The 23,275-nt window shown below is 44.0% G+C and overlaps 1 protein-coding gene across 6 annotated transcripts; it reads right to left on the bottom strand.

The window, feature by feature from the left end:
• Positions 1-4,916: 4,916 nt before the first annotated feature.
• Positions 4,917-19,000, bottom strand: PTHLH (parathyroid hormone like hormone). 6 transcript variants are annotated; one of them, XM_032473109.1, is made up of 6 exons: positions 17,548-17,691; positions 16,373-16,625; positions 16,027-16,055; positions 15,732-15,854; positions 9,510-9,932; positions 4,917-5,396 (listed from the first exon to the last, which is right to left on the bottom strand). In XM_032473109.1, the coding sequence occupies exons 4-6, from the start codon at positions 15,830-15,832 to the stop codon at positions 5,387-5,389; spliced, it is 534 nt and encodes a 177-aa protein (XP_032329000.1). In that variant the 5' UTR covers positions 15,833-15,854; positions 16,027-16,055; positions 16,373-16,625; positions 17,548-17,691; the 3' UTR covers positions 4,917-5,386. The 6 variants fall into 6 exon arrangements, with proteins under 6 accessions (XP_032329000.1, XP_032328999.1, XP_014422618.1 ...); XM_032473108.1 differs by lacking the exons at positions 16,027-16,055; positions 17,548-17,691 and adding an exon at positions 18,833-18,999; XM_014567132.2 differs by lacking the exon at positions 16,027-16,055 and having other exon boundaries at positions 17,548-17,690.
• Between the last annotated feature and the right edge of the window lie 4,275 nt (positions 19,001-23,275).

Below are 23,275 nucleotides of genomic sequence, written 5' to 3'. Positions count from 1 at the left end.
CTTCTTACAGAAAGTGGCTCTCTGTATACGTTTACACACCCGCCTGCCAGCCAGCGCTCCCTCGCCTGCTCTGCCGCCCTCCTTTTAAAGCAACAGCTGCTCATTCATGGGGCTGTGCAAACACCTGGGCTTCTTGGCTGTGTGTGTGTGTGGTGTGTGTGTGTGTTTCTGTGTGTGTGTGTGTGTGTGAGAGAGAGAGAGAGAGAGAGAGAGAGCACACTTTATGAGCTTCGTGGAATATAAGGCTGTAGTCAGCCTTAGAAGATGCTATGGACAAGGGCAGCTGGTAAATGACGCCCTCACAGAGGGAAGAGAATGGAGCAGAACAGACCTATGAGTTCACTGAACTTACCGAAAGCAAGACCCAAATAGTTTTGTCTCAGAGAGGTCTATTCTGAATGGAGCTTTACTGCAACGCTGTAGCAATGGCACAGGGATTCCAGATGCAGGAGTCAGTCAGACGCCACCGGCTTTGAGTCCCCCTTCTCTGCCCCGTGACCAGCTGCGTGCTCCCGGGCAAGTTGTCTAATCTGTCTACGGCCAAACTGCATCACCTGTGAAATGAGGCAACTGACACCTCGCTCACGAGATGCTCGGAAAAGTTAAATGAGAGTGTAAATTAGGTTACTGCAACCGGTACATCATGACTCATAGAAAACAAATATTAGCCCGATTGTATTAGGCTATACGGTAACAAACTTATGCTTTATGGCATACTAGTTGTTACAATGTCATGAAATATTGCAATGGAATACAATTTCTGATTCTTGAGGAAGAGGGCAAGGAAGAATCTCTCACTGTGCCGTCTGAAGAGAAAAAATCTTAAGAAAACATGTCTGCTTTCAAAAATTTTCACCTACAGACAGTTATGAAACAATGCTGCCCTGTATTGTTTGTATTCTGCATTGACTCAAGGGGTCTACTGAAACTCATGATGGGGGAAAGAAAGAGTAATGAGTACATGGAATTACCAAATCCAACATGGCGTAGCTTGTTATTGTTTCTGCTTTTATTTTGTAGTCCATGGAGTGGCTCCCTGGAGCCACTTCCCAACAGTTCTTCAATGACAACCCAAATGATTTGCTTTTCAGACCCCAAAGCAATGTAGACTTGGCCAGGAGTAGGAGTCACCATTAAAACAATCCATTTTTTCAGGGGTGACCCATTTTGTAATTTGTAAATGTCTTCCCATTGGGAGGAAAATGTAAGGAAATTCTCTGGGGGATGTTTTGAAGTTTAATTAAAATGCGGTTTGAAAACATATCCCTTGTGCTTTGCGTGGGTAAATACGAGTGTATCCGGAGCTTGCACAGAGATGTGAATGTTCTCATCCTGATGCTGGGTGGCTCTGGCTGGGAACTGTGTACATTAATCTTCTGACAAAATAGCGGTGTGCCTCTTTCTTGCACGGCTGAGCCCTGTAGGTAACTTCTGTGCAGTGTATTCATAGGAAGAAAACCTGGTATTTTAAATTCTCCTCCCTTCCTCTGGGAGGTTGCTGTATACTCAACACAAATGCTTGCTTCTTGTACTTTTAGGGCTGGAAAAGTTCCTATTAAACCAGAAGATGAAAAACAAAAGGCACTCTGGTGAACAGTTGATACCTTGGAGCAGTTAATTATTCTTTGAGCTCCTTGTTATCCAAATTAAAGAATGGCGTGACGTGGGAGTCTGAAATACAACTCTGATCCATCTCCCACCTCCGGCAGACTTTTCGCTGAACTCTGCTTTTCAGTCCATTCATCTAGAAACCGAAAGACCTTTTAAATTCTGTTCAGTGAATATTTATTGAGCACCTGCTATGTACTAATGCTGTTGTTGAGTGTTGGATGGTGTATATTGAATAAGACGAGGTTCCTGTCCTGAAGAAGTTCATAAAATAATTAGGGAAGTAACACTGACAACTTGGAAGGAGTGGTATTTCCCTTAGGGAGTTAACCCAGAACACATTGTAATATAATTCATTGAAGTAATACCTTTAGCCTTTGGAATCTTCATAGCTACCAGTGTTTACTATCCCCCCTGAAATGTTCAATTGAGTCTTAGGAGCAGCTTACCATATGTCCATGTTTTGCTAACTGTGTAACAGAATCTTTGAGAGTAGCCTTACTCTTAACACCTTCTGGGTTATTAAATAAAGGGACGTGGCAAACATTCGTGCTTGGGATGTCTTTTACCCTTTGTTTAATGATGGCTGTATGGAGAACACTTCCTGGGAACACTTAGAACTCTCAATAAAAGTGCCCGCCGTTTGCAGATGAGGAACCCTCTGAAATTCAACATACTGTTTCTGTCCACAGCTTGTTCGGTTTTTCCATGGATTTTTGTGGCCAAAGGGAAAAATAACAGTTAAGCTGTAAGATACTCTAGAATTAAACTCTAGATGATCCTAACGTTAATGCCCTGTGATGGTTTAAGCATCTCAGAATCTCTTACAAAAGGCATTGACTTGTGTTCTTTAAGCAGTTTGGGGCCTCTATTAAATCACATTTCAGGATGTATTTAATGAACTGACGATAAGATAAAACTAAAGTAACACTTGACTTTGTTCTTCTTGTTGGGTCCATTATATAGAGTATATTAAAGAACTTTTTGAATTTTAAAACATTCCTTTGTCCTTGTAGGGTAGATACAGAAAGTTAAATAGCTGCCTCGCTCAACAGGTATGAAGGTTACGTAATGGAAAATTAAAACAAACTTCTTAACCAGCCAGGTGGGGGACCATGCTTTCTTCTAAGAAAAGCTTCAGTTTCTCCATATTTCTCAGACTGAGGCTGCCTGCATTCCCGACTAATTTTTGTCACGAGGAAGGGAGATGCCAATATTGATTTTAGATATTTCCAGGACCAGTAATGTCGACACTGATTTGGGTTCACCACTTAGTGTTCATCACTGTTTTGCAATGATGGCTAAGACAATACAGAGGAAAAGAACAGGGTTTTCACATGTAAGTACCACTCCTTGTCTTTTGTGGCTGGACGCCACAGTGGCCAAAAACATGCATTAGGAACCTAATTAAATACCAGATTGCCGTCTGGTTAAAACTTCAGGAAAGCAATAGAGAGATTAGGTTTTATTTTCTTAATTCCAGAATACTTAGTCCATCCTGCCTTTATTTAAATTGTTACTGCTTTATAAACATTACTTAAGTCAAGGATGAGCCATAGTCACTTAGACTGTAATTGGCTAAGAGTTGATTTACATTCACTTATTATCTTAAATTGTATATTTCAGTTATTTTCATAGAAATAACAATGTCATAAAAAATGACATTTTTTTCCAAAGATTTTTTTTTTTTGCTTCCTTCATCTTCCTATTCCATCCCTTATCCTATGATTTTACTCTTTGTTCCAGCTTGAAGACCAAGGATTTGACTAAAGGCAATAATTGCATTAATAATGTTTTGGTCAAAATTGGTATCACTTCCCCCTTTTCTTTTCAGGAATGGGCTAGTTGTGAATGAAAGCTTAAAGATGACTTGAATCTGATGCTTCCTTGCTCCAGTGTCCAAGTATTTACCAAGCTAGTGTTTTAAAAACACTTTTCATGTGAACAACGCATAACGATTTGGTGCAATCTTAAGATTTAGAGTTTTGAATGGAGTTTTGCAAAATGTGGTTAGATCTGGTTTTAAGGCTCTCCAAGCTGGTTGCTTTATACGGGTTTTAGTGTATTGGCCTTAACTTCTGAATATTCCTTAGACATACAAACCATATCCAACAAATTCATAAGTGAAGCTAAGCACAAATTCTCGTATTTGCTTAAGAACATAGGTTCAAAATTCTTACCCAAAATAGCAGGATGGGCCCTGTTTTGAAGGCTAAGGGACTCAAGTGAAAATATGAAGAAGTTCAGCCTTAGATCCGCCTTCCCAGAAACATCATTCTCCTCACAAGCACTCAGCCTAGTCTCTCCTTATGTGTTTCCACCCCTTTTAAAATTTTCTTAGAATCTTGGATCATTTCAGTTTCTTGCGTACAGCGTTCAGTTGTTTCATGTAGATGTGTGCATAATTTACCTGCTACGGTAACGAGAGAGTCTTGGATTCAGCATTTGGCTTCCTGTGCCTGCCCCCAATATCTAACAGATACCTAACACTATACTGAGCACAAACAAAGTACTTCCTAAATATGTGCTTGCTTGATTCATAGGCTTTTTGTTTTGTTGTGTTGGGTTTTTACTGGTGAGTTCTAAGCTGCAAAGAAGAAGATTCTGGAGAAGGGAGACGTTTGTGTTTTCATCTTAGCATAGAAGCAAGAAACTAGGATGATACATAAAATGGGGAGAGGGTTGCACGTGGCATCACACCCATGCCGTCTGCAACTAACCTGCAACCCGGATGCCACGGGAAAGCGGTCTTCACCAGTGAAGGTGTTTTGAGTCGCTGCGCATGTCCCAAGCCCGAGTCTCTCTCCCTTCTCTGGCAGGAAATGTTAACAGGAAGAATGCTCCAGTAGCTCTTTTCTGCCTAGTATGTAAGGGCAGACCCTCTCAAATGAAACTTTACATTGCTTCAAATCACCCCTGGCCTTAAAATTCCTGATCTGCCTCTCTCCCGATTTTTCAAGCTCTGGCCGACTCTCTAGAATAAGTTTCTTTAAATTTCTCCGCCTGATTTCTCTCTGCTTTTTTTCTGCCCTCTCCACTCTTCGCTTCAAGTTGGATGTACTTCATAAAACGGTGTCTAGATATTTCAGCCATTCTACCGAACTGAACTTAAAGTTCGGACAAAATATATTTTAAGTGGTTTTGAAACTGAAAGCTAATATGAACATTTTGGAATTTGTACCAATATAAACATATTAAACTTAAGACCATATTCGAATACAGTTAAAAAATTACATCATATTCCTTCTACTAGAAATCTTAAAGGATATATGTATATATGTTTATAATTCACCTTCTGAATCATGATGTAATTTAGATTATATTTTATTAGACATTCTTTACAAATTTAAAATACTGCTATTTTTACATGCACAGAGGAAAATCAGTTTGGGTAATTATATTTAGGCATTCATTAAAATCAACCACAAAATAGAGACACTTTATTGTGTCATTTATCAACATACTTGATATGTATATCTAAAGTGCATTATGTTACAAAAAATATAGAAATTCAGCAGCACCAAGATACATTTACAAAATAAATACATCAGTTGACAAAATAAATTATGGTAAATGTGATAATAATAATTGGATTAGCCTTGGCAAAAAAAAAAAATATTCACAATGACCAATGTGCAGTTTCATAGAGCAATGGGGGAGACAGTTTTATTCCAATGCATTTACAGTATTTACAGACAATAAATATTTCTAATACTTTCCATATGTTCACTATTACAGAATCCTGCAATACGTCCTCTGAAGGTCTCTGCTGTAAATTTCAATGCCTCCTGCAAAAGAAAGAAGGGAAAGAAGAGGAGAAAACAGGTTAATTCTCCTTACAAAGGAAGAGACGTAAAATAAAGGATTATAAGTTAAGGAACATAGAGTCACAGTGGAAAGAGATTCAGGGCACTTCTTGTAAGTATCTCCTGCAGGAGGTGCCGGTGGGATCCACCTGTCTCTCTAGAGCTTGGCTAAAGGCAGAGTCTTTAATCCATCAAACAGTCAATGTAGTGCAGAAAAAAAAAAAGGGCCTGCATTTCTGATTATTCTATGTCAGAAAAATGAGACCCTTGGAGAACTTTCCAAAGCTGCTAATTGGCAAGTTTGGGATGAGAAGGGACACACAAATCTGAGAATTCAGAAATAAGGCTGTGCAATCCATCATTAAAGGCACTTTGCTTAGAAGTTTATCCCCAGTCATGCCCTACGCAGGTGATGCAGAGGTTGCTTTTTTCAGGTTCTTGTTTGGCCAATGTCTCACTAAGACAATGGGTTGTTGTGAAGGTAGAGTGTGTGACTTGGAGTAAATGTTGGGAAGATGTGTAACTAAACAAAGTATGTTTGGTTGATGATTGGAGGACATCTGCCCTTCTTTAGCCACCCTTAAACAGGAATGAATGAAGCTATTATTGGATTTTAGCTTTTGAAGCCAAAACTAAGATACAATTTTGAATGGATCTTGCATTCGAAATTGGGAAAGCCTATTTTAAATTGAAGAATAAGAATCAATTAATTAAAAAGTACAAAATAGCAACATTTCACATCACCGTGTTTATTATCCAGAATTTACCGCTGGGGATTGACACCTTGTCTTCTAGGCACTGTAATGACAGGATTTAAGGGTGGAGATGTTTTCTTCCTCCTGTTCTCGTCCCTCTGTGTGGCCTCTTTCAGGGAATACACACCGGTGTCCAGGAAACAGCTACGGAAAGGAGTCTGATTGGCTGTGTCATTGCATTAACAGCCAGAGTTAGGGGCAAAGTTTTACATGGCCGTGAGACCTACCAAAAAGCAAACCCTCGACCATTCAGGGATTTTATAGGCAGCTTGAAGAATGAAAAGCAAGCTGGGCATTCAGGGTGTTTTCATGTCTTAAGGAACTGACCAATAGTTATGGTTTGGATTATAAAATAGTTCCTAGTTGCGAAGGAAAAAAAAAGTTTAAGATTAAAATTTTAAACGATGAGTGGCTATGGATGGATGTTTTGAATACAGCCCAAGAGGTAAATGTCAAACTCAGTACCGATTTTAAGATGTTTTTGTATGAAATGGTATTTAATGAATCGAGTCTATGAAAGACACAAGCAAGGAGGGGATGCAGAGTCTTTTGAACAGTTATTTCCTCAGTAGGAGAGGCAAAGGAAATAAATTAAAGGACCCAGGAAGAGGTCTTCTAATTATATGTCGCCCTGCCCAGCCAGTTTGCTTGTTACTCTTCCCCCTGGTTTCCCTTTAACAGAGGCATGTATGGAACAGCCAGGTAAAACATACACCATGACCCAAAACAAATGCATATGTTTATCATCCATGTGAGTATGACAATGCTTCAGAGTCTGGGCTCTTTTGAGTACTGAAAAGCTGTTATATTATTTCTAAGTCAGTGTTTACCAAGGCAAAAATACATCGTCTCAATTAAGTGAGTCCTCCTGTATCTGGACATCCCATTTGCAACACCAAAAATTCCAAAATGTTAATTTCCAAAAAAAAAAATGTAAAGCCACGTATTTCCCCCTGAAGGGTTCATGTGAGAGGAGCCAGTTAGTATCAGGACAACAGTGTCTTTTAAGAAATACTACCTGTATTACCATAAAGTTCATGCTTGCCACATCATCAGACCTCTCAGGTTGTCGGATCATGATGCACAGAGACCAAACGGAGGACATTAATAAGAGGCTGGTTGTGTATACAACTTCAGAAGAGTTATTCTGAAAAGGTCCTATTTGGCTTACGAAATTGGCATGCTCCATGTATTCTCATCAATACACTCCTGAATTTCCCCACTCCTCCCTGCACCTCTGGTTGGGCTGTACTGGGGAAATGCCAGCATCTGGCTGCCAAACAGCGCTTTCCATGAACGTCCCTTAGAACCAGGGATGAGCAAACAGAAGCAGAATTCGCCGCTTCTCTCAGTCCTAGGTCTGGATCTGATGAGGGCGCTGCCTCAGTTTCGCTCAATCTACTTTAACTTAGAGATGGCTCTGGGGTAAGAATTGATGAGTGCTGGCTTTCATTTCTCCTGATACTGAAGAGCACTGCAAATTTTAAATGAATAGAATTCATTAAAACATATTTCTACTTCTGTTTTTATAACTTACACATAATATATATACTACATATATAAAGTTGATAAAAGCAGGCTTTGGTAATGAAGCAAAGCCCTTGCATTAGTTATAACTATGTACAATTAGGATTGTATTTTAAAATATGCTGAATATGTGCATTCAGCCAAGATTTACAGGGCTTGTTACCCCTTATAGATCCTTTAGGTATTCAGACAATGAGCCATTCACTGTGCTAAAGATTTCTCTAGTGCTCACTGAATACTGAAGCTGTACCACCTAGCCAATATAATTGTCAGTTTATATGCTATCTCCTGACGGGTTTTGTCAACTAAATTCAAAGAGAGATGTGGTGATGATAAATGGGATCAAAATCCCCTTTGAAACACCACGCTGTAATCCTCTCTCTACCAGTCAGAGGAAGGATTGATAATGAGCTCATTAGCTGCGTGTTATGCATCCTTGTGTTGTTTTCCTCTTTCTCTCAAACCCCCACAGAAGTGCTGCACTGAAAAGTAAGAAACAAAACAGATCCTACCAGTGGAAATGCACGTGCGCAGAGCGGCACTGACATAGGGCGGGCCTGAGTGTCAAGAAGCCAAAGAAACCCAGTGCTGAGGACTGCCTACCCCAGGTCCCGGGTCTGCTCAGTTCCTTTAACTGTGGGAGGTCTTGGTTTTCTGTGTTACAAAGTGAGATTGATGTTTGCCTCTTTTTTTGCCTCACAGAAACACACATACCTAAACTGAGAGATGGATGGATGGATGGATGGATGGTACAACCAGAATGGGATCTAAAAGCACCAAAATGATAATAAGTTGCAATTTACTGAGTGTCTTCGCTATGACAGGCATTTAACCTGTGTAATATCATTTAATCTTCACTCAACCCAATGAGGTTGGTATAAGCAATATCTTCATTTCACAGGAAAGGAAAGTCAGTCTTAGAAAGACCAAGTAACTTGCTCAAGATTGTGAATTTTAATAAGTTTAGTCCCAGGACTTGAACTTGAGGTATATAGCCCCAAAGTCCGTGAATGTGAGCATCCGTGAGGTAAGGATAAACAAGCCACATGGATGTGGTTTTATTGTTCCCCCTACAATACCCTAGAAAAAGTATTTCAACTTGCCAGTGGACAGATAGATACGTGAGAAAAACTTATATCCTTCCCAAATCTATACTTAACATTTTTTAGAAATCATGATTTTCTTTCTTGAACTGGTAGAAACCAGAGTTCAATTTAATTAAATAAATGGAAAGCATGTGCTTAACCATTTTAATTTATTTAAATGAAAATAAATGTAAAATTGAATTCAATAAACTTAATTAAATAAAAAATCTGAATGGCTCAGAATTGTTTTTGGTAAAGATATTTTTCTGTAGTGTTTGTAGATTGTAGCAAAGTCTTCTGTGTTCTCTCTTGAGATGAAAAAAAAAAAAGAAAAAGAAAAGAAAAACTAAAGTTTGACATGGTGTGAGAGTTGGGGAATAAATATACTTCTCTAACAAATGATGAAGTGGTCACTAGCTCCTAAAGCTTGAGTGAAATTTAAAATGATTTAGTAGGTATTAAAGGATCGGTGTTGGGGTGTAATGGTGGAGAAGGAAGCGGGTGATTAACCCCTGTGTGTTAAGGAGTTAGGAGCACCCTGCTTTAAGGCAGGCAATATTCTGAGCCATCTTGGCTTTGTAAGCTTGTAAATGATGGAGTGACTGATAGAGAGACAGAAAGAGAAGAAATGCTGGGTTTGTCCCAACCAGGGCAGAATGGAGGCTACACATCCCATCTGAGGACACGAAAGAGGGTGTCCTCACCTACGGGCCCTGGAAGCCGGTTACCGTGAATCGAGCTCCAGCGATGTCCCGGAGATGTCAGACACGTGGTCCCCCTCCAGCCTGCTCCCAGCCACGCCCGAGGTCAGCCAGGCCGAGCGAGTTCTCCGCTTCTTCTTCTCCTGCTCCTTGCGTTTTCCAGGCTTGCCTTTCTTTTTCTTGCCGGGTGTCTTCAGTGGCTGCTCTTTGTACGTCTCCACCTTGTTGGTTTCCTGAGTTAGGTATCTGCCCTCATCGTCAGACCCAAATCGGACGGGGTGGTTCTTCGTGTTGGGAGCAGGCTTGGAGTTGGGGGAAACCTCCGAGGTAGCTCTGATTTCAGCTGTGTGGATTTCTGCGATCAGGTGGTGAAGGAAGAATCGTCGCCGTAAATCTTGGATGGATTTCCCCTTGTCATGGAGGAGCTGGTGTTCAGACACCGCTCTTTTGCTTTAAGGGAAAAAGAGCAGAAGAAGGAAACAATGACATTTTAGTAGCTGGTAGAGACCACAAAGACTTGAGGAAAGCCCTTTAGTTGTCTAGTTGGGCCGGTATGGGGCACAAGGGGAAGGGGCAGCAGGCTGGCTGAGCAGGGAAGGGGAGAGCGGGAAGGGAAGAGCCGGCCTTTCGGAGGCTCCAGCCTTGAGTCCCAGTTCTGCCTCTCTCTGGGTCTGTCACCTTGGTGAGAACAAGGACATTCTTGGGCCTCAAGGACCTCATCTGTTTAAAAGGAAAGGATCAGATTCAGTGATTTCTATGCTCTGTTCTCGATTTAAAATATTATGATTCAGTTATTCAAAGAAACGGACAGGAACCCCTGGGCTTCTTTTTGTGTTTTTCAGAGTTGTGCTGGGGAAATAAATCCAGAAGTCTTAGTCTGGAAATAAAAAGGTGGCTGATTTCACCTGAGGACTCGCCCCAAGCACACCTGTGCAGGAGCCCGTGTGCAAGCAGACGTACTGTGCCCCCCCACCCCCCCACCCTCAGTAATAATAATACTGAATCTCAAAGAACAGCAAGCCTGAGTAAAAGCAAACAAAGACTGAAGGATGAAGTGAACAGTGATTCCTGTCTAGGAAACCACCTGACAAACAGACTGAACTTGAACATGATTGATATTAGACTATGGGCTACCGAGAACCTGTATTTGAAGGCTAACTGTCAGAGCATGAATATTTTTCTATAAAGTGGTGGGTGGTCTCTTTAAAACGGCTTTCTTTGGGTGTTTAAATTAAGTGAGATCGTTCTATTTTATCTGTGCATCTTTCTTTTTAAATTTAAAATTTCAGAAGGTATTTATTATCCCTGGTTCTGAATTGAGAAATTCACTTTTCTGCTTACTCTTTGGCTTAAAAATACCTCTAGGAACAAATATGAACTGATTTTTCTATTTAAACAACAACACTCTAATGAAAATGTAGTGAAAAAGAATAAACGAATTCTCTGCCAATCCTTTTAGATGACACCCTGACTCTTGCTTAAATGTCCATTCGTGTATGCTTTTATTATTCTGTGTGTCCTTATTAACCACATTTAAGGATTACATACATTCATTAGTCATATTATGCCTGCTTCAACTATGCTTCACCTAAATCCAATTTCTACCCCCGAAATAACCCTCCAAGTGGCTCACTTTCAAAAGAATCTGAAGGTACTTCCCAGAGCTACATGTCACGAAGTCTCACTTCCCTGACACCGTGATGGGTTTATCTGGCCTCTTCTTACCTTCATTAATACAACTTCTTTAACTCCCCCGAGAAATGTGACAATAATACATTTCAAAGATGGCGGAAGTGAGGTTCAGAGAGGTTAAAGCCCTCAGACTTACGTACAAGATGGAAACAGGCAAAACCAGGGCTCCAAAAACAAAGGCTTCTGATTCTAAAAACCAAGATTGTTTTTCAACTTCCTCGACCTTTTCTCTTGCTGAAGCTGAATTGTATGTTGAGAAAACAAGAAGGGAAGGGCAGGGAGTAAAGAGCCTGCGGTGCGAACCATGGCAATGGGCGAATGGACAGCAACTGCCTGGTTTCCTTGAAGACCAATCTTATTGCCCCAGGAAGTACACTTTGATCACCAAAATCAAGAACCAGGATTTGCAGAGATCGGATTAGCACCGGGGGAATGAGAGATGGTCTAGTTATATTGTGAGTCAAAAAAGGGTAAGACACGAAAACACCAGCATTCTTTCTCTGAACCTTATGGCCTGACTACCAGCTTCCTTTCAGCATCTCAGTGTGTGCATTGACTTTAAGCCATGTAGCTGGTTCAAGAAAGACATGACTTAATGGAAAGGAATTTAACAGGAGCCTGGTTTAAATGAGGCATGAAGGAGTCTCTCTTCCTTTTTGAAGGTGCCACATGTGACAAGATTAGTATTCACTTAATTTGTGGCCATAGTTAGTATCCTGGGAACTTCTAATAAGGTACAAATTTGAGGCTTTGCTACGATATATTATACCAGCTAATAACATTTTAAAAGAACAGGATGGGTATACGTGCATATTTCATAAGTAGTGCAGTTTAATAATCTCCTAGCAAAATATGTCACATTAAAAAAGAAGTTCTTAAGCAGTGATCCTTTGTATGATTTGGAGCTTTTTCTATTTTCTCAATCCCTGGCAGATACCCATGCATCTGTGTTGCTCTACAGATGTATAATACAGCCCATTCTAGCTTAACTCAAAGCCAAAACTTTTAATAGCTGGTCTGTTCCAATCAAGCCACCATTGCTCATGTCCCCTCTGACTGGCGTATGTGCCTGTCATCTTGGCGAGCCTGTCAACTGTGAGTCACAGAGCCTTCCTAACTCAAGCACGGCAATTTCCCGGGGTAGTTCTCATGGGAAATGGAGTGATCATTCCATCCTTCTGTTTTATTAAAAAGCCTACACTCCGGCACACTGTGTCCAGTTTAGGGCAGTACATCTCTCGTGAGGTGATGCCTTTAGGGGGTAATTATTAATATATTTGGAAACATAAGTTTTCTTTTTGTATTTTTTTTTTTGATGGGGGTAGGTAATTAAGTTTATTTATTTTTACAGGAGGTACTGGGGATTGAACCCAGGACCTCGTGCATGCTAAGCATGTGCTCTACCACTTGAGCTGTACCCTTCCCCCCAAAACATAAGTTTTCTTAAATGCTAAATCTGAAATGCCATTACATAATTTACTTACTACTTTGAAGACTTCTGCATGTAAAATATTGTGAAGAATGAATTTCTGATTGAGCAACTGCATTAGAGGATCAGGAATATGATAGTATCTTTATTGTCAACAAGCAAGAAGGTGCACAGAGTGTTCTATCTATTTTCAAAATAAGACATTAGCTGAGATAAGGATAAATGACTAGCATGTACAAATGAGAGATACACAGGCGGTGGGCAATAAATTCTAATTAGGGAGCCTTTCAGTTAGATAATTCTGAAGTATTTAAGTTGCAAATATGGCCTCAATGATAGTCCATGACTTTATATGCCTGCAAACGTTACATAGCACAATGGTCCACATGGCATTTATGACAGACCCAACATGAAAAAACAAGTACACTATGTTCATGGTCTCCTTGGATTATTGTAAAAAAAAATGCAAAAATATGGAGGAGATGCTTAACACAGATAACTCTAAATTCGGTCAAAATACAGCTCTTTTGCCTTAAAAAAGAAATCACTCTCAAGGGAGTTTTCAGGGAAGAAGATTAAATTTCTAAGGAGCTCTCAAGGAACACAGGGAATAGCCGGAGTGATGGGAATTCCTTTTTCGGCACAGGAAGAGGCAGCCCGCACTCGCGCTGATGCTAGCCTCCCAAGGAAGGAGTCTGGGTTTAAGAAAAGTTCTGTGGTACATGGAAGAGTCAGGGTTAGGGTGTTAGAGTTAAGATGACTCACCAGAAGTCCTTTCCAACCCAAATGACTCAGCTAAAAGTTATGCTTTTCATTAAGTGGAATAGACCCAGTCTGGCTCCCAAGCAAATCAGTCAGTGATGGTTTAGGTTTCCGAATCTGCTGGGGTTCTTTCTTTAACTTAAAGCACAAAGATTGCCACCTGCCAACAGCCATGTTCATCTGGACAAGAACGTCCGTAGGCTTCCAACTTTTACTCAAGCTCTAGCCTCATTTGTTAAAGTCTTTTGGATTCGCAGGTCAGGAGATTTACAACCTGTATTGTCTCCTTTGCGTAGCCTGGGAAGTGTTCTTGTTGTAACAGTTTCCTCTCCCTTAAAAGTTAGCCCCTAGTCAGAAAAAACATCTAAAGCAGTTTCCCTCATATTTGGTGTGAAAAGTAATTGGAGAGTCATATGATTTGATTATATGTTAAAATTTCTTTCAAGAAACTAGGTTGATTTATTGTAATAGTAGACGAATATTCTGTCTAGCACATAACATTTACTGTTATTTGGCGATAATGCAAAAATAATGACTTGCTATTTTAAACTCCAGTTGGCTGTAATAATTTGATGAAACATCTTTATCTACTGATGATTTCAGCCTCTCTGAAAAACCATGGCTGTAATGTAATGATCTATTAGCCATTAGCTATAAGAATGTTTTGTGGTAGTTTTATAACCATCTGCTGAGTGTGAGTGTTTAACTGCAATATTATATTTCACCCACAAACAAAACTATAACAGAGTCTCTGGCCGCTAAATGGTTTCTGATGTGTATTTTGCAAGGTGCCACAAAGAAAGAGTTAAAAATAGCCTTTAGGACTAACTTAGCACTATTCTAATGTCATAACTGTAGATTTAATCATGGTCCATTTACAGTTTCTCAAAAGAGAAAACAGATATTTCTAAGTAACTCCGAAGAAAAAAAATTGGCGCTGTTCCAAGACAGTATTTCTTGGCCACATAAATGCAGTATTAAGGTGTGCTTTAAAAAATTTAGACTTCATCTATATTTACATATAGATTTTACATAATTGAATTAAATACAAGTCTCAAAATGAACGGAAAAATCTGAAGACAATCTCCAGAAATACATCAGCAAAATGTTGATTTGAAGAGTACAGAGCACCTTTATCTTCAGTACAATGTTCTACACAATTTGCCTTAGGAGATTCATAATAGATTTTCATGTTGGTGCCAAGGTTCAGACATGTCTAAAGTAATTTCACTTAAGGATTTTCTGCTTTAATAATAATAGACCAAAGGCCCATATAAGAAATTGCCTCTTTGTACACCCTCAGAAATTTACAGGGTAACACCAGGAACTTGATTGTAAATATTAGATACTGCTGTTTTTACTGTTAGTGTAAAAGTTCTCCTTGCTTCCTTCTCCAGAGGCAAACTCCTCTCAGTACCCAAACTTTATGATTTTCCCATCCTGAACACAGGGACTGCAGCTTCAAGATGACCCAAGGACGGGATTACACACATGCATAAACTGCTAGGTCCAACAGATTCTTAAGGCAGTGTTACACCACCACTCTTACAACTTTTCAGTCTTACAGCATGGTGTTATTTCTCCGACGTGCTCTGATGTATGATTATTTTTAAAGTCAAAATTTTCCTTAAAGTATCACCAAAATGGAAATGCCAAGATACAAGTATTCAGTCTACAATGCAAATATTTGACTCCAGATTCAAGAACTGTTAGCAATCATTCCAAGCGGAAAAAAGTTTCCACACCCAATACTCACTTTGGAATCAGACGTTCTTGAACTGTATCAATACCAACGTTGGAGCGGTGCCATGGCAACGTTGTTACTACTTCATTATATAATATGCCTACATTATGTAATGTGGTCCGTTTTATATGCTTAAAGTTATGTCATTCATAATAAAATTAGACGCAAAGTTTTTGCTTTTCACACAGAATCTGCCACCCACATTCAGTATGCACGTATGCAAGTGCACCCAGGCGTCTGACGCCGGGATCCCTCAGCTCCCTGTGCGTTAGATCTAAGCCCCTTGGAATCCTCACGGTTTCAAAATCTTCCCAGGTCCTGAAAGTACCTTTTTCTTTCCCTAGAGGCAGAGGATCTTTGCCTAGAAGAGATTCTGGAAAATGCTCCCTCGCTTGGAAACACATATAATGTGCCTGTCTTCCCTTGACGTTCAACCAGTTCTCCCGCCGGGATCGAGGACCCGGACTCAGCCCCGGGCAGGTAGCGGATCTCTCCGCTCGCTAACCCGGGCGAGGCGCATCAGTGACCGCGGCGAGCCCTCGGCAGCGCCCCAGCCTGGTGCCCTCTCCCACTGGCCTCCCGATCCCTCACCCCGCGCCCTGGGGGAGGACCGGGTACTTACAGTCGGCGGCCGAGCTCCTCCACCGAGCGCCCGCAGGAGGGCACCGAGTAGCTCAATAGGAACACCGCGACGCTCCACTGCTGAACCAGCCTCCACAGCATCGTATCCTCTAGCTCTGGGGACCTGCGACGGAAAGGAAAGGGGCCCAAAGCGTCAGTGCTGCATCTCCATCTCCCCGCACTCCCCTGCCTCCCCCTCCAGCCGGCTCTCAAATAGCCCCTTCAGCTTCAAGGGCATCTCCCAAGTTGCAAAGAAGAAGAAGAAAAAACTTTGTCTGCAGCCGCTGAGCACTTACTTATTTAGGAACCAACTACTCCGACTGTGCTTTTTTTTCCAACCCACAGGCAAAAAGGGACCGAAAAGGAGAAGAAGAGAAGAAAAAAAAAAAGAATCAGAGGTGCTTCCTCTGAAATAATAACCTAAATGAAATGGCTTTATACAGGCACCAGTGATGAGCAGCGTGTTTACACGTCTCGCATAGCAATATATGATCAATCTGGCCGGCAGTTCTCCTGGGTTCGGGGAGCAGGGCTAACCTCCTCCTAAAAAAAGTAGAAAGTTTCTCCCTCTGAAGTCAGCCTCTTTGCGGACTGGGCCCTCTTGTTTCCGAGCCACTTGCAGCGAGACCCACATATATATACCTAAGCTGTCTGTCTGCCTCCTCTGGTGGGCTGGTTGCTTCCGGAAAGCTGATTCCACACACCCTGAGAACAAGTTTCAAGTGCGTGTGTCGTCGATCAGGAGGGCCAGGTGGCAGCGAGGGCGGGTTAAGAGCGGCGCGGAGGGGCGGCGGCGGCCCCGCTTCACGGCCGGGGAGGCATGCCGGCCGGGCGGCGCAGGTTGGAGGCGAGTGGAAAGTCGAGCAGAGGAATGTTCACACGCTCGCAGGCAAACCTGCCGGAGAAGTGAGCGAGTCGCAAAGAGGTGGCGCCCTAGGAACGCGCGCGGGGCGAGTGAGGGCGCGGGCGCGCGGGGGGCGGGGGCGGCGACGGGCGGCCCGAGCGGGCCCCGCGCGGCCGCAGCCAGCGGAGGGGAGCCCCGAGCTGGGAACGTCCGGCGAGCGGCGGGGAGCCACCCCCCCATCCCCACCCCCCCCCAGCTCCGCCGCCCCCGGCGCTGCCCGGAGCTCCGCCGAGCCCCACCCCAGAGCTGCGGCCCCGCCGAGCTATCCCCCGGCCGGGGGCGTGGGCGGATCCGCGAGTTCCCGCCGGGCCCCTCCGGTCCCGGACCGCGCGGCGGATCTGCGAGCCGAGTCCCAGAGGGCGTGCGGACCGGCCCGGGAGCCACGACCCCCGGCGCGCCGCTGCAGCCCAGTCCCTCGGGACGCGCGGGCGCCCAGGCCGCCGGGGGCGGTTGGCAAGGAAGAGGCCGAGGAGCCGGGGCGGAGAGCCGGGCGCCCGGCATCTTCGGCGGGGAGGTCGTGGGCCACTTGCCAGTGCCTTTTAGGAGCCCTAAGCCCTCTTGGGAGCTCGGGGAGCGTGATGGCAACCCTCCTCCCTAGCCCCTTCCTGGGACAGGATGAGCGGGGAGCGTCGGCTGGGGGAGGGGGGAACCCTTAGCTTAGAAGAGTAAAAACGGTTTCAGACTTTAGGTCGAGATGGCATTTCTTGCTGTCTCAGAACAGCTGAGGACATCTGGAACTCGTCCAAGAAAACCCGCGCACAGGATGGAGACCCCCTTGTGAATTGCGAAGGGGGAGCCACACTCCTGGGGAGCGCACGCGGCCCTTTTGCCCACCGACAGGAGTCTAACCCACCCTTTCCCCCGACAACCTTCTCTGTCGCCCGCCCCACCCGGCCCCCAATTCCCCTGTTACATATTCTGGGATGACTCTAGCCGTGTCGCTTCAGCCTGCATATACCGCGGATCTATCTCTCTGCTTCGGAGAAGCGAAGGGAAAGCAGGGGTTCTTCCCAAACTGTTGGGCGGGGAAGAAAGGCTGCTCCGAATTACTGGGCAGTGTCGTCTAGGGAGGGCTTGCAGCGGATGTGAACGCCCGCCCAGCGGGCTCCTCTATCTTTCTGAAATGAACGCGGGTGGTTGGGAAGCATTCAAGCCATGTTTGTCTTCTAGACAGACAATCCGCCTGCAAGGTTTCAATACTCTGTAGAAGGCTAGTGTGATTATGAGATGTGAGATGATTAAGGGAGCCTGACCTTTATCAAGCCTGGCTTTCTGGCTGATGTTCCGCAGATTTCATACCAAGGTTGGGTGAAATAGCGCCCTCTCACCGACCCTCGCTCATCTCGGCTCCCTTTCCCCGTCGTTAACTGCTAGCTAACTAGCTTCAACTAACGTTTTGCTGCTTAGTCTGGAAGGGTGTCAGCTCTTCTCAGAAACTCCTATCTTTCCCATTTGATTACTTTAAACTTCACACTTATTTAAAAAAAAAAAAACTTGGCTTCCTCCTACTTAAAAAAAATCTGGGAATTTCCACAACTTCCCTTGAACGTTTAAGGATTTCTAAATGTTAGACCTGTTTGCATGGCATGAAAAGACAAAGTATCAGCACTCAGAAATGTTAATCTTTGAACCGCTAACACTTTCTGGTTTATAATAAATTCTTTCCAAAAAGACACAGAAGCCTTAATGCAATCGTTAGATCTGCAGGGGAAATCTGTAAAAAAAGTAAATCACAAACGGGCCATTTAATACTTGCAAGTTGTTTAACATTAAAATGATAATATTTGCTTCCACAATAAAAAACCCGAAGGTACTTAGCCAAGTTTCAAGCTACCCAGGCTTTAAAAAGTCAACCCTCCCCCAATAAAAGGTTGAAACAAAAATCAGATTGAAAATATTAAATCACTTACACTGTAAATAAATTCATTATACTCTCAGAACAAATTAAAGACTGGCCTCAATAGACTGCTTTGATTTATGTTGCTTTTTCTACTAATTAAACAAAATCAACCCCTTTCTATACCCCCCCACCCGTTCTTTTTCCCCCACACACTTTTCTGGTGTTAATGGCAAAACATCTATCAGATATTTTTAGAATTTCCTCTCCTCCACAAAAAGAGAAAATATAGACACAGGAAAAATAAATAGTCTTTATATACTTGGAATACCTAAGCTTTCCTCCTAATTTATTACTTCACCTTTTCCTTGATTTATAATCTTCTCTGCTCTTCTGGCCAAAGGAGGGAGATCTTCTCAGCAGCCTCTTCCAGAAATAATTTTTTTGATTGTTGCTCTTCAAAAAAAAGTAAAATTAAGTCTTAAATGAATTAAAAATTTCCTGTAAGGAGCCCTTCTGTTTCCACCCAAGGCAATTATTAGAAAGCAGGTACCTCTTTTAAGCTGCCCTGCTTGTTACTTTCAGTAGAAATTCTCCTCAAATATACCCTCAATATATACCTTTCTGAAAAGGCTGTTTTCTGACATCATATGTTAGCTCCCAATTAACTGAGCAACCTCCGTGATGATGCTGAGAACACATGACTACAAATGAGATGACTCCACACTAGGAGGGTTTTTTTTTTTTTTTAAAGCTTAAGAATAGAAAAAGTGCCAACAGAGCCTGAATGTTTGCTTAGGCCTTGCTATCACATAAAGGCACCTTAGCAAATAGGAAGACTGAACGCCTTCCTTTAATCTGAAGTCTTTCCATGTGATGACAGTTTAGCATTGTGAGGTCCACACCTACATGGATGCCTAGCCCATGAGCAAGCCCCACATTTCCATCTTCCCAACCCCAATGGCAGCATTTTTTCCCAATTTTAGTAAGAGATGTTCTAAATTTTTAAGTGTACTTTTACTCTTAAATGTTTGCATAACCAGCTGATACCTATCTCCAGGGATATCTCCTTTTGCCACTTAAGAAAAAGAAAAAGAAAAAGAAAAACCCCTAGCATTTATGTTTAACTCTCTCATTGTTCTCTCTTTTCCCCTCTTCAACTCAAACAACAAGCCAACAAATAAACATACAAATGAAGAAAAGTACCTATAGCTCTTTAAACAGTGCGCCTGGGCCCAGAAATTCCCTTATCTTATTACCAACAAGCATCTAGATTTAACATTTGCCAGTCTGTGGCTCTAAAATCCCATGAAACCAAACAACAAACTCATCCCTTCTCTTCTCCAAAACTTTTGTTTATGTAGAGAAGTTTGCATAATTAGTTCAAGTAAAGTTATCATTTGATTACATGAGAACATGGTTCAAGTCACTTGGAACCATTGCCTGAACTGGGACTTGAGAGCTGACCTCAAGTAGCAAAAAAGGGGACATGATGCCTTTAAATCCCAAATAGGGGCAGGAAAAGGTGTTGTTATTATTATCATTATCATCATTATTATTATTAACTCTCTTTGTACTTAGATGAAACCAGGACTCAAAACTGGGGCTGTCCAGGACTGGCTGCTGAGGACTGGAGGCACTGCCTCAGGGAGCAGTGCCCAGACACACATCAAGCTGAAGGGATTCTTTTACTAGAAAAGTGGGTCTCACACCCTCCTGGCCTCTCCCTACTTTCTAGGCAATGTTCAGCCTTCCACAATCAGGACCAGAGAGCCCAGCAGTGGGGCAGTTTCCCTGGGGGTCCCAAGCCAATGTGAGATGAGAAGGTCTTTAAGAAACAGGGTTCTCTGGGACAAATTCTCCAAGGTCAAGTACTTGTGCACCTCCCAAACCCATGACTGTCAAAACATGTTTGAGGAGGAGTCTTCTGGCCAGGGACAGTGCCTTCTGTATGTGTGTGTGTGTGTGTGTGTGTGTGTGTGTGTGTGTGTGTGAGGGAGAGAGAGAGGGAGAGAGAGAGGCAGAGAATGGTCCTGTGGTGCAGAGTCCTGATCTCCTGGACTGATGCCTACCTGATGCCCTTGGCTGGGCTGAGTTCTTGGCTCCCTGAAGCAGGCAGCTCTGGACTTGTGTGAGACCACAGGGAGAGTTCCAAGTCCCACCTGGCTCAGATGACAACCTTTCCACCTGAAACTGATCTCAGGAGTGCCACACAGCCTTCCTGGCCAGGATCCAGCTCTCCTGTGAGCAGAGTCATCCTTTCTTAAAAATTGAGCCCTGTCGTCTGAAAGGTGCTGTCCCCGGGAGTCGCTGGGACCTCAGAAGCAGCTTACCTCCCTCACACCATCCCCCACCTCTGCAATACGGACCAGCTCTCAGTCTCTCCTCAAGGCAGCACCGGGCTAGGATGCACACCCTCTCAGGCTGAAAGGCCTCTGGACCACCCACACTTAGACGGTGCCTTGTGTGTATTTTGCTTGGGCTTGTGTCTTCGGGCCCTGCTGGCCCTTACTGGGATTCTTGTCAGAACTAAGGCCTCAGGAAAGCCAACATAAAGGCCATGTTCTCCCTCTCTGGGGTCTCCCTGCCCGGTAGTCACACGCTGGGCGCAGGAAGTGGGGGCGTGTGTCTCCTTATGGCAGGAGTCCCGGTCTTGGAAGAGGCGTGAGGATGACAGGACGATCTTTATCAGCCTCACCACCGTCCCCTACCCCCACCTCCACCTCCCACTGCAGACTAGGATGCCCTTGCGGATATGATACCCGTGGAAGATGCGGGCTTGGCTCCCGGGGACCTTAGACTTGATGGAAAGTTCTGAGGCCTGGGAGCCCCCGGGGCGGGTCTAGCTACGTTCCCCGGGTTCTCGGGCGTCTCTCCCTGAGCATCTGGACTCCGGTTTCGGCACAGAATCCTGTCCACAGCGGTAGAATTGAGGCCTTCGCGCTCCGCCCCATCCCGCTGGGTTTGCTGCGTGGCTTCGCACCCGGTACAGAGACGCCGGCCCAGCCCGCTCCCTCCTCCCAGGAGGGCCCTGCTTCTGGCTGCAGGGGAAAGGAAGCTTCGGGAACAACGTGACCCTAGGACAGGGTCCGAGGGCCCTAGCAAATTTCCTCCGAGAGGGGTTCTCCCCTCCCTTCTCCCTCCTGGGCAATCTATGACTCAAACTTGACATCAGCCCCTGGCAGACAGTGACGATAATTTCCCAGTGGGGGTGGGGAGAAGAGGGTGGGGCGGCTGTACCCCACCCCCGGCCCTGTCCGGGTCCAGGTCCGGTCCCCAGGGGCGTGCTCCTCCCGGAGCCCTGGGACTCGCTGTCCCTGGGCCGCCTCCCGCGCACCCGTCGGGTTCGGCACGGCCAGAGTCCGGGAGCCCGTCTGTTTTATTTCATTTAACACGATCGGGAAAGCCAAGGCGGGGTGAGAGGCGGCGCGGGCCCCGGGGAGGAAATGAAGGGACGTGGAGCGAAGTTCTCTCTGCCAAGTCTCTCCGTCGGATTCTTAGAATCCAGTGGCACCTTGAAGTCCTGATGTGAGGGCGAGGAGACGGTTATTAATTCTTGAAGCCCGCTCTATCTATATATAGCTGCTCAGTAGTTGCAGTTGGCGATCGCGGGGGGTGTAGACCGTGGAACACATGGCATCGCTCCAGCGCGTAAAAATCAACCTAGCCGGTGGCTCCTGCCGAGTTCGCGAGCAGCGCGGCGCTGGCTGGGGAAGCCAGTGAGCTGTCCATGGTGGTTAAGAGTCCTTGACGTGCGTTGCGGGCCGTCTGGGCGACGCGCAGACCCCCGCGCCGGGGGCCGCCACACCTCGGGCCGGAGCTTGCCGGCCACCCAGCCGGTGTGCGCCGGGCACGGGCTGGACGTGTTCATTTGCACAAGTCCGGGACGCGCTCTCGCAGGGGCAGAATTCCAGAGATAGACGGAAAAAACTCTCGAGTCCAAATTGTGGATTTCCTTTTAGCTCCTTCTTGAAGGTGTCTTTCGCCCTCAGGCGACATGCCTCGCGCTTTAAGAAGCGCCGGTCCAGCCAGTAGCCTACCTCCCTTGTCCACTGTCAGGTCCTAGTCTAAAAAAAGCGAGAAGCAAGCCGCCGATCTTGTTCTGCTTCCCTTGTTTGTTAAAAGCTTCTACGAACTGACCGTCGCTTTTGTACCGTGTGGTATCGCTATGGTGATGCATCTGCTTCTACTGAGTCGGGAAAATGCTGCTGGGAGATTGTCAGGAGCCTCAGGGATTTCGGACAGTTCCTACCAGAGGGGTGGTTGGCGTCCTTTGTGGAATATTATTGTTGAGAGAAGCGAGTTCTTCATTATTTATCAGAGCCCTGAGCAGCTGTCTGACTGCCACTCTCAGCGAGGGGCGAAACAGAGAAATTGCCATGTAATATTGCAATGTTGCAGGTCTATTCTCTGTGAAGTACAGTTCTGCCTGGTTCCTGAGACACGTTCTTAGGAAGAAATGCTTATGAACTTAATTAAGCTCTTATACATGTTTAAGGCAGAGAATGTCTTACCACATTTTACCTTTCTGTCTTTTCATTTCTCTTGGCACTTTCCCCTCTACTTACCTCTATTAGAGATCCCATCTTCATCTGAATAACAAATTTCCTTAAATATCATGAAAAATTACAAAAACTGTAAACATTCATAACTTTTGCTTGAGTTTTGTTCCTTTATTTATGGGGATATTAACATCCAGACTGTAACAGAACATTTTATTTTTCTGAAAAAGACACATTATTGCTTGCTGCTTTTACCTTTCTTTCTAATCATGATGTGGTACTTAATAAAACAAAGAATGTGT

This window comes from Camelus ferus, chromosome 34 (genome assembly GCF_009834535.1).
Source record: "Camelus ferus isolate YT-003-E chromosome 34, BCGSAC_Cfer_1.0, whole genome shotgun sequence".
In the NCBI taxonomy this organism is placed as follows: Eukaryota; Metazoa; Chordata; class Mammalia; order Artiodactyla; family Camelidae; genus Camelus; species Camelus ferus.
Note: the sequence above shows the minus strand (reverse complement) of the source record. Positions and strands in the feature narration are given on the sequence as shown.